Source organism: Astyanax mexicanus, chromosome 22 (assembly GCF_023375975.1).
Source record: "Astyanax mexicanus isolate ESR-SI-001 chromosome 22, AstMex3_surface, whole genome shotgun sequence".
NCBI lineage: Eukaryota > Metazoa > Chordata > Actinopteri > Characiformes > Acestrorhamphidae > Astyanax > Astyanax mexicanus.
In genome coordinates, this window is record NC_064429.1 from 30766922 (window position 1) to 30778933 (window position 12012).

The 12012-nt window shown below is 41.1% G+C and overlaps 1 protein-coding gene across 1 annotated transcript in view; it reads right to left on the reverse strand.

Moving 5' to 3' along the window:
* Window positions 1-373: 373 nt before the first annotated feature.
* The window catches only part of sec14l8 (SEC14-like lipid binding 8), a 42993-nt gene continuing 31354 nt past the window's right edge, over window positions 374-12012 (reverse strand). The window contains exons 10-12 of the mRNA XM_022667297.2: window positions 4688-4827; window positions 3624-3793; window positions 374-3513 (exon numbers count right to left, since the gene is read on the reverse strand). Coding sequence (XP_022523018.2) covers window positions 3368-3513; window positions 3624-3793; window positions 4688-4827 — 456 coding nt within the window. The 3' untranslated portion in view covers window positions 374-3367. The remainder of the gene's footprint in view (window positions 3514-3623; window positions 3794-4687; window positions 4828-12012) is intronic.

A 12012-nucleotide genomic window follows, 5' to 3' on the forward strand; every position in this document is an offset into this window, starting at 1 on the left:
GTAATGTGAACAAATCTGTTCCTGAATCACCTCACATGCGCACATTGATATGTGTATAAACATCTTCTTCTTCATCACAACAACAAAAAACGTCATATTTGAGAGACGAGAGACGTGTAGCTTTATAAAGGGAAATGGATGCGTTTGTTAGCAGCTCATATGTGGAGCATCTTTTGCTGAAGTGGAGAAACAGTAAACAGCTGGTCTGAAGTTAATGCTCAGGTCGAGAAGGAGAAAAAAGGTCAGGTGGTTTGCTTTTGCTGTTTTTTTTCCGCAGCTATAGCTGCACAGCTGCACCAAGAGATGTGTGATGTGTACGAGAGAGAAGTCCGTAGCACTAATGCTAATGGGTAAAAGCAAAAATATGCATGAATTCAGATTTGACCGTTTATATTCATGTCACATGTTCATGGATCAGATACATTACCGATTTAGGACCACATATAAAAGTGACTCAAATCTAATTTGAAGAAAATCAGGCATGTTCACACAACCATGGAAAAATCAGATCTGAGCCACATTGAGCAAAACAAAAAACAAAAAACAGATTTGAATCACTTCAGTCTGACAATGTGAACATAGCCTAAGACACAAGGCTTTTGTATGTAAGTGACATGAACGAATCAGCTTTTTGTTACTTTTAAAACTTTGCTCTGCATTAAAGCTTTGAAAAAAAAAAAAAACACAACAAAAATCTAAAAATTTGCATAATAGAGCTGCAGCTGTGTTCCAAAGCCTAGGCTGCAGCCAACATACAGGGCAGATTCTACAAAGGACTGTTTTGTTAATGCAGCTTGTGTTATACTCCTATTGTATATTAGACATATTAGGCTTAAACTAAAAAGATTTTAGTCTATGTCACTTTTAAAAATGTTTTTTCCCAAATTGGGCTCATTAGGGCTCCCCTTATAATTAGCAATGCCCCCAACTTGGCCTGTCACTTTAATTACATTACTGACTTATCATACAATAAATGGACATTACCTCAATAACATTTTATATTGTGATATTGTCTACAGTGTCATGCATGATCAGTGCTTCAATAACTGCGACTCAACATACTGTACACAGTGTGCACAAACTACAGTAGTTCAAGAAAAAAGTATAAATTGTCCAAATTAGGATTAATTATGGCATTTAAACATTTTTAAAATTACAGCAATATTGTAGGGCTGGCCCGAATAGCGTTTTTTGAGCTCCGGATATTCGGCACTGATTCGAAGCGAATATTCGAATATTCGTTTTTAAAAAAAGAGGTAAAAAAAAAAATTAAAAAAAGCAAATCACGGCCCCTTTAATCCACTGAAAAATGTTCAATTTGCTCTGACCGACGAGACATATTCACCCCGGATTTTTGGTGTTTTTATCCCCCATATTTTTGTGTTTTCACCCCATATTTTTTCTGTGTTTTTAGCCCAGATTTCTTTGTGTTTTCATCCCGGAATTTCTGCTGCCCCACACCGCGGCTTATCCGCTGCGTAAGCAGGCTAGGAGGCTGCTGCTGCACGGTTTCTCCGCTGCGCAAGCCAGCCCAGTAAATTGCTGTTTGTGTTTTCACACTTAGGCTATTTGCTTAAAAAAACAAACAAAAAAAACGTTTGTTCAGGAAGTATTTTATATTCTTAAACATTGTTAATTATATTAGAGGACAGTCATTGTAAACTGTACTTGGTCTATTTCGGTTAAAGGATTGTGCAGGGCATATTACTGATTTTGTATTTTTGCACTTGGGCTATAAGCTCAATATTAAATATTTCGTTTGTTTAGAAATTATTTTATATTTTTAAACCATGTTAAATTATATTAGAGTAGAGGAAAGTCATTGTTAATGACGTTATTGTACTTGGTCTATTTCGGTTTAAGGATTGTGCAGGGCATAGCCGTATTACTGATTTTGTATTTTTGCACTTGGGCTATAAGCTCAATATTAAATATTTCGTTTGCTTAGAAATTATTTTATATTTTTAAACCATTTCAAATTATATTAGGTAAGAGGAAATTCGTTCAGACATCATTTTTGTAGGCCAGGCTTTTGTAACCGATTTAGCCCCTACTGTTGCCACATTACCCCTTACGTTTTATTATATAAATCAGTTTCGAAGAGCCTGCATTTTTTTTATCATGTATAATAGAGGTCTGTGCGAGACTGATTTTTAAACCCACTCTTCCACGCTCCGCGTTTCTGTCTCGTTACCGCTCCGCAAAAAAATAGCTTCTTTTAATCCCGCGGCCGCCCGCCACATACACATTTCTGCCGCTCCCGCCCCACGTTCCTAATATAAATTAAATAAACTACATTTAATGCTTCAAATTTACTTATATATTTATTAAAACAGCAGCGCTGAATAGTGCGGTCCCGTTCCTTACCCCAGTCCAAACACCATCGGTGTGTGCGTGTGTGTGTCGGTCCATCCTGCGCGTTGAGAGTTTTCTTTAGGTTTTTTTTTTTTTACAATTATTACAGTTTTCTTAACTATTTATTAATTTGCTCCCGCATCGTCTGGATTAAACTCCCGCTCCAGCCAATAACAGTTCAGTTCTGTCCCGCGCGCAAGATATTCTGACGGGACCCGCGAAAACAGAAGTGGTTAGAGTGAGGTGGAACTCTGGAAAGGAGAAAAAAAACGAATATCCGAATACCAAAATTAAAAACCGAATACCTACTCAACGAACGAATATCCGAAAACCCGAATATTCGGGTCCAGCCCTACAATATTGTTTATCGCAATCATTTCTGGGACGATATATCGTCCACAAAACTCGAAGAGGGTGAAGACCAGTGCATGCCTCCTTTGATACATGTGAAGTCAGACTCCGCCTCCTTTCCAACTGCCACTGATGCAGCATCACCTGGTAACCAGGGCGCTTAGAGGAAAGCTCAGCAACCCAGCTCTAATTCATCAGCTAACAGATGCCTGTGCTGACTGATGTCACACTAGGAGTGATAAATGATAAGTGAGAAACAGCGCCACCTACTGCACGCACCTAGAAACAGTGATATTTTTTTTTTTGGTCCATTTATCTTTCATTCTGTGCTAAATGTAAAGAACAACTGCCAAAACATGTATATATAGAATCATCAGCATTAGCATTAGTTGTATAGAAATCCCCTCATGTCTGAATAAACACCAGGTATATGGAATGTACTGATGGGAATCCTGTGCTACCAGGGTTTGTGCAGAATATTAATTTAAGCTGGATTTTACAAGAAATGGCTTCAGCTCATCCTCTTTCTTACAGCAGCATTTTTTTCTCAGTTCATCCACTCTGTAGTAAATACAGCTGTAGTAATAAATCTCCTTCCTGTGTTACGTTGAGTAAATGTCAGGCTGTTCAAGTGCTGGCAGGTAGTCTCTGAGCATAATTCCTACAGGCTGCAGGAGGACTCTTGTTCCGACGCTTTGCTCGTCTCGGGCTGTGGTTGGCCCTCAGCGCTGGGGAGAAGAACCTCCACAGTGAAGCTGACTTTTTTGGACTGAAAGATGCTGTAAGTGTTGTCAAATCGTAGAACATCTAGAGGATAAAACAATAATTATATAAGTAAAATATCTATTAGTAAAACTATTGATCTAATTCCATCAGTTCAGGCATCATCAATGTATCTGTTTTATCCTTCCACTCACACACTCCTGCTTCCGCACAGGTGAGGGTTCCATCCTCAGGTACCAGGTGTGCATTGTAGCGCTGACTCGGCACCACCTCCTGCATCTGACCCGCCTTCATCCACTCCCCCAGCCTCTTCTTCAGGAAGACCCCAAAGCCCACGTCTGCTCCCTCACAGCAGAACTGCCACCTGATGGAAGGATTAAAGAGAGAAATAGGCTCAACTCATTTCAACTCAAATTACCTCAGATAAATTCATCCCAGTTCAAATCAAGTCAACACAATTTATTTCAGCCCAAAACACTTCAGCTTAGCTCAGTTCAATTGAACTCAACTCAACTAAAGCAATGCAACTGAGCTCAACTCAATTCAGTACACCTCAGCTCAGTTCAACTAGCAAGTTCAGCTCAACAGCACAGCACAGCTCAACTCAACTCAACTCAACTCAGCTCAGCTCAGCTCAGCTCAGCTCAACTCAACTCAGCACAGTTTACCTCAACTCAACTCAATTTAACTCAGCACAGCTCAACTCAACTCAACTCAGCTCAGCTCAGCTCAGCTCAGCATAGTTTACCTCAACTCAACTCAATTTAACTCAGCACATGAGCGCTCAGCTCAACTCAACTCAGCTCAGCTCAGCTCAGCTCAGCTCAGCTCAGCTCAGCATAGTTTACCTCAACTCAACTCAATTTAACTCAGCACATGAGCGCTCAGCTCAACTCAACTCAGCTCAGCTCAGCTCAGCTCAGGTCATCTTGGTTAAACTCAGCTTAGCTCAACTCAGCTCAGCACAAAGCAATGCTACTGCTCTCAGTTGCGCTCTGCTCAACTTAGCTAAATTCAAATTAACTCAATTGGGCCATCTCAACTCAACTCAACAGTTCGACTTAATTCACTGAACCCCACTGAAGTTTGTCACATATACAGTCATTTAAAAAAGATACAGGGTAAAATGCGTTCAACTTTGGATTAACACAAACCAAAAACAACCCAAAAAATAGATATGACTCATACATTTAAAAATAAACTAAATAAATATATTTTTTTCTTTAAAAAAATTATTGGCATGCAGTGCCGTCCTCACCTGAGCACACAGCCAGGTGCCAGAATCTCGTACTCCATCTGGTGTGAGGAGCCACGGCTGATGGACACACTGTGGTCGTACTGCACCTTAATGAATTCCCGTGCGTAGTAAGACTGGGGCACCAGCCCTCCCTGTTTAATCTGTGCAGAGAAACAGGTTTTAGGTTTAATAAGGTGAACTTTAAGCTCAGATCAGACATAAGAACAAGTTCATGATAGGAAATGAAAGAAGAAGAGAAAAAAATGAAACTTACTGAGAAGACAGGAAGGTTAGTGGTAAGAGTGTGGTGATAAATGTGATAAATTGGAGATTTTGTAGCATTGTGGATGATTTTGTTTGCATAATGACTAAAGTTTACAGTCAAGCTGTACTGAGTCAAATTCATAGATCATGATGCCAGATCACCTTTGGTCTTCATTATGCTAATAAGGTCCTGCATCCAGTGGCCAAACCTTTTCTAAAGGCACAATATGGTGCTTTATTCCAACAAGACAATGCTCGTCCACATGCTGCTGCAGGTATATCAAGACCTTGCCCATATATACTATACCTCTACCAGAATATCTGTGTTACACATGCGTTACACACTACTTCTATAGGTGTGGCTCAATAAATATGACCAATTTATAAGCATTTAGTGTTCCGGTATCTTTTATTATCTTCCTTCTGAATAACATCTGAATCCGACACTTCCTACTGGGTGCAACCATATTTCTGCAACCATTTGTTTGAAAATCAGTTTATACAGTATTATAGTAGCATATACAGGTGCATCTCAAAAAATTAGAATATCATTGAAAAGTTACTTTGTTTCAGTAATTCAGTTCAAAATGTAAAACTCATATATTATATAGATCTATTAGACACAGAGTGATCTATTTTAAGTGTTTATTATTTTATTGTTGATGATTATGGCTTACAGTCAATGAAAAAACAAAAAACTCATATATTATATAGATCTATTAGACACAGAGTGATCTATTTTAAGTGTTTATTATTTTATTGTTGATGATTATGGCTTACGGTCAATGAAAAAACAAAACAAAAATCAGTTTCTCAGAAAATTAGAATATTATATAAGACCAATTGGTACTTTTTGGCAGTGTGGGCAGTGTGCCAAGTCCTGCTGGAAAATGAAATCCTCCTCTCCATAAAAGTTTTTCTGGGAAAACACTGCACTGACTTTGGACTTTATATAACACATAGGATCAACACCAGCAGATGACATGTCTCTCCAAACCATCACTGATTGGTGGAAACTTCACACTAGACCTCAAGCAGTTTGGACTGGGTGTCTCTCCACTCTTCCTTCAGACTCTGCTCCCTTGATTTACAAATGAAATGTAAAATTTACTGATGATCAGTGATGGTTTGGAGAGGCATGTCATCTGCTGGTGTTGATCCACTGTGTCAGTGCACAAAATCTTACAGCACTTCATGCTTCCCTCTGCTGACAACTTTTATGGAGATGCAGATTTCATTTTCCAGCAGGACTTGGCACACTGCCCACTCTGCCAAAAGTACCAATTGGTCTTATATAATAATCTAATTTTCTAAAACACTGATTTTTGGGTCTTAATTGGCTGTAAGCCATAATCATCAAAAATATATATATAAAAAAAACACATTTTGAACTTTATTACTGAAGTAAAGTAACTTTTCAATGATATTCTAATTCTTTTAAGATGCATCTGTCCTTACAGTCTATCTAAACAAAGCCTGGTGAAACAAGCATTTCTATTTCTGAAGAAAACAGCAGACCTTAGCCTTTGCATAACCTGAGAATTATATCAGAGTCCATAAATATCTAACACTGGATTAATTACAACATTTTTATCCACTAAAATCTCAGTCCAACAAAATTGGGCAATCCCAAAGAGTCCAGCAGGGCTTCATAAAGACTTCTGCTCCAGTCCTGCAGGCGGCAGCATCCTTACCTATGTACGTACGGACAGACAGCAGGTCAGATCATTACCAGGCCGTGACAGGCATGATGCTACTACTGCAGTGTCTAATAGCGGCTGAATAAGAAGCGGCAAGCTTTAAAAAACCACACAGCCTGAGAGCTCTAATGAAGCATTTGAGGCTGCAATTCTGGCCTAAAAAAAAGCTGGTATAATCAGGGATTATAACAAGTGAGTGATTACTAAACCCACACCAACCCATAATCCTGACTGTGTGCAGATTTTCTCCAGCTTTCTCATGTTTCTCAATACAGAATATCGTTCAACTGTAAGGCTTTCTGCATCTCCAAAAAATATATTATAAAATAAGCTGAACTGAAAAGAATGCCAACAGTGTCAACAGTTGGCACAGTTCAAAATACGTCAAAAGTAAAAACCCACAAAAAAAAAAAAATAGACGAAATAACAAGAAATAAGGCATATAAAGAACCAGTAAATAAATAAAGTAACTAGAAGTTCACTAATAACAAAACAAATTAATTAATTAATTATAAATAGAAATAGGGAGTATAAAACACCCAAATAAACAAATTACAAAACTAATAATTAATAGCAGAAAAAAATAATAAATCAATAAAAAGGAGTATAAAACACCAGTAAAAAAAAAACCATTAAATTAATAATTAATAACAAGTATTACTAACAGAAAAAAATACAAAAGAAAAAAGGAGCATAAAACAACAAAATAAATAAATTAATAAATGAATGAATGAATGAATGAATGACCCTATAAATAAGTAATGAAATGAAGAGTATACACTCACCAATTAATAAATGAATTAATTCATATGGGACAAGAACCTTGGGACTATAATAACTATACTATTTTTCAGTCTGTTTCTTTTCTCATCACATAATTTTTGCATTTACTGTGTGTACACTTCTCTTTATCTATTTATTTATTTATTTCTGTATTCCGTATCTCTTCCTTTGTATGATAATGAAGGGGTGTGTTTTTTTACTTTTAGGTTTAGCAACACAGACTAGAAAGGGAGCGGCGAGAGGAAGCTGCTGGGGTCAGTGATATGGAGCAATACAGCAATAAATCAAATGTATTTTGAGCAAGTATGACAGATGACAAAGTATGCCATAAATGGCACTGTTCTGTTATGATGAATTTCTTTAATTTTTTATGTTTCAGCTTTTATTAATGATAATTGTCAGTAACAATACACTGTATATTATAGAAACTGCCAGCAATAGAGTTTATCCAGAATCCCTAAAGAGTTTCCAGACTGTCTGGTATTGTAATACACTACCATCTGCATCTATTACAACCCCAAAAAGCATCAGCTTAGAGCACTTAATGGCTACTGCCCCCATTACAAAGACCCTCACATCCACAGCTTTATCTCCCAGCACTGACAACTGATAAGAATTCTTAATCACATTTCTTTGTATTTTATTGCTGGTTTGACATCATAAAATTACATAAAAAAAAATATATATATATATATATTCATTACTCATTTTGTTTGGTAATTTTCTTACGGTCCCTAAAGTAATGCATGATGCTGAACATGCTTTACTGTGCCCTAATCATGGTCATTATATAGTAATAATAGAAACAAGTTCAGTTTAGTAATATAAATGTCATGGTGTGCACAGAATACAGACACTCGCAGATGCAGTAAAACGGGTTGTTTATTAAAATAGCAGGTAGAAAAAAGGGTAGTCGTACAAACAAAGTTAGAGCACCGGTAAACAGAAGCAACGTAGGGATAACCATACCATGAGTGAGATACAGTCCAGAGTTCAAACACAAGCAGGCCAACATCAGAGGTAATCCAAAATCAAAAAACGTGAAACAGTCCAGGTCATACACAAAAATATCCACAATCAGAGATAATCCAAAAATCGGCGTCGAGAAAAAACAAAACAAGGTCATACACGAAGATAACAGAGACAATAGAGAGTAACGCTTAGTAATGAGGAAAATCCAACAATACCCGGCACAGAAGTGTGTGAGAGGTGTCCTTAAATAGTGCCAGACTAATATTCGGGGCTTCCTGGTTGGAGCAGGTGAGGTGACGTGTGACTGGGTGTGTGCGTGTCAGCGGGTGGTGCGTTCTGGGTAATGTAGTTGTTAGACTGAGAACCTCTGTCAGAGCTGGGTGCGTGAGAAACAGAGGAGCTAACAGCACCAGATGTGACAGTACCTCCCCCCGAGGGAGTCGGAACGGGAACGGAACGAGGACGACCACGACGACGACCACCCGACGGACAGGGAGTACCGGCGGGAGGAACAGGAGTAGCCACAGAGGTGCCGGACAGGCGGGGGTTGCGGAGCTGGGAACCCCGATGAACCGGAACCGACGAGGAAAGTGAGCGCTTGGGACGCCCACGGGGTCTAGGAGCAGGTTTGCCCGGATGACTAGCATGAAATTCAGCCAAAAGAGCCGGATCCAGCACATCACTGGCAGCAACCCAAGAGCGCTCCTCGGGGCCGTAGCCCTCCCACTCAATGAGATACTGGAGCCCACCGCCGCGCCTGCGAGAATCCAGCACCTCTTTCACCGCGTAGGTGGATGAAGCCTCCCCCTCCACAGCCGCGGGCGGTACGTCATCCGGAAGACCCTCTGCGAGTGGACCTGGGACAAGAGGTTTCAGGAGAGATACATGGAATGAATTATGGACTCTATACTGGGCTGGAAGTTCAATCTTATAAGTAACTTCGTTAATTTGAGACAAAACCTTGAAAGGCCCAATATACTTAGGCAGAAGTTTCCTGCACTCCCCCTCAAACCTCAAGTCCCGGGTGGACAACCACACTCGATCCCCGGGTTGATACTGGGGGGTACTGCCTCGGTGTCTGTCGGACTGCTCCTTGTATTTGCGTAACGCCTCCGAAACCTGCTGGTGAGTTTCCTCCCACACCTGCTCGCTCCGCTTCATCCAGTCGTCCACCGCAGGAACCTCAGAGGACACGGCTGTCCACGGAGCTAACGGAGGTTGGTAACCCAGAACGCACTGAAACGGTGTGAGACCAGAAGTGGAGTTAGTGAGAGAATTCTGCGCAATCTCAGCCCATATAAGGAACTGAGACCAGTCAGAGGGGTGCTTATAACAGTACAGACGGAGAAACTTGCCTAATTCTTGATTAACACGTTCACATTGACCGTTACTAGTGGGATGGAACCCTGAGGTTAAACTAACATGAACACCCAAATGTTCAAAAAATGCTTTCCAAACCCTGGAAGTAAACTGAGGGCCCCGATCAGAGAGAATATCCTCTGGAATACCATAATGTCTAAACACGTGTGTGTAAATGGCTTGTGCAGTTTGAAGTGCAGTGGGCAGGGCAGAGAAAGGAATAAACTTAACCCCCCTGGAAAATCTATCCACAACAGTAAGTACTGTGGTGTAACCCTCGGAGACAGGTAAATCGGTGACGAAATCTACAGCTATGTGAGACCAGGGTCTTTCTGGTACAGGTAGAGGAACAAGCTTACCGGCTGGAAGGGTTTTTGGGGTTTTGCATTGAGCACAAACGGAACAGGAGGAGACGAAAGCGTGTATGTCAGCTCGCATGGTTTCCCACCAATAGCGAGCTGATACTAGCTGCAGAGTGCGCGTAACGCCGGGATGGCCCGAGGTGAGAGCAGAGTGAGCCCAGCTAATAAGACGATCTCTGAATTGTTCAGGAACGAAAGTTTTGTGAGAGGGACACCCCTCAGGAGGTGGTGAGTGCGCTACACTCTGTTGAATGAGATCATCTAATTCCCAGCGAATAGCTGCAATTTTGACGGCCGGAGGAAGAATGCGTTCAGGTTCGGAAGACTGAGATGCGCTATCCGGAGCAGTATAGACTCGGGATAGCGCGTCTGCCTTAGTGTTACGGTTGCCAGGGCGAAACGAAATAGAGAAATCGAATCTAGAGAAAAATAATGACCAACGAGCTTGGCGAGGATTAAGACGTTTGGCAGAGCGTAAATACTCGAGATTCTTGTGATCAGTGATAACAGTAAATGGGTGCGCGGCCCCCTCCAGCCAGTGACGCCATTCTTCGAGAGCCAGTTTGACAGCAAGAAGCTCTCTATCCCCTATGCCGTAGTTGCGCTCCGCAGGAGACATTTTTCGTGAAAAGAAGGCTATGGGATGCATTTTAGGCGGAAACCCACTACGCTGTGACAAAACAGCCCCTACCCCAGTATCAGAAGCGTCGACCTCGACAACGAACGGGAGTTCGGGCTTAGGGTGAGCTAGTATAGGCGCGGACACAAATGCAGCTTTAAGCTTATTAAAAGCTTGCTCAGCTTCGGGGGACCAATTCAGGATCTTAGTGGCTTTCTTGGTCAGAGCAGTAAGAGGGGCAGCTATACCACTGAAATTGCGGATAAATCGCCTATAGAAATTTGCGAAACCTAAAAAGCGCTGGAGATCCTTAATAGACTGCGGAACGGGCCAGTCAGTGACAGCTGAAACTTTGGTGTCGTCCATCAGGACGCCTTGGGAGCTAATAACATAGCCGAGAAAGGAGACTTGTTGACGGTGAAATTCGCATTTCTCTGCTTTGGCATAAAGGCTATTCTCCAGTAAGCGTTGGAGAACGGAACGTACGTGGATCACGTGAGACTCAAAATCAGCTGAATAAATCAGAATGTCGTCTATAAATAGGACGACGTATTTCCCAATCATATCCCTAAATATGTCATTCATGAATGACTGGAAGACTGCCGGGGCGTTAGCGAGACCGAAACTCATCACTAAATATTCGTAGTGCCCATTAGTAGTGGTAAAGGCAGTCTTCCACTCGTCACCCTCACGGATACGAATTAAATTATACGCGCTGCGTAAGTCTAATTTCGTAAAAAAGGAAGCTTCACGAAGTTGCTCGAGAGCGCTGGGTATGAGGGGTAACGGATACGCAAATTTCTTAGTTATGTCATTAAGCCCACGGTAGTCTATACAGGGTCTCAACCCCCCGTCTTTCTTCTTGACAAAGAAGAACCCTGAACCAACCGGAGATTTAGACGGGCGGATGAAACCCTGAGCGAGTGCCTCCTCAACATAGTCTGCCATAGCCTTCTCTTCATCGAGGGTGAGGGGATAGACTCTAGCTTTGGGCAGCGTAGCTCCCTCCACTAGATCTATAGCACAGTCATAAGGACGGTGTGGAGGCAATTTAGTGGCATTGGCTTTGCTAAAGACATCAAGAAAATCAGAGTATTCAGAGGGGATAACAGGAGTATCTACTGCGTCAGGACTTTCTACCGAGGTAGACTGTAAAGCTAACTCATTAAGAGCTAAACAATGTTCATAACAAGAGGGAGACCAAACCGTAATATCACCATCAGTCCAGGAAACCACAGGATCATGAAACTTGAGCCATGGCATGCCCAAAATCACCGGGTGTTCAGA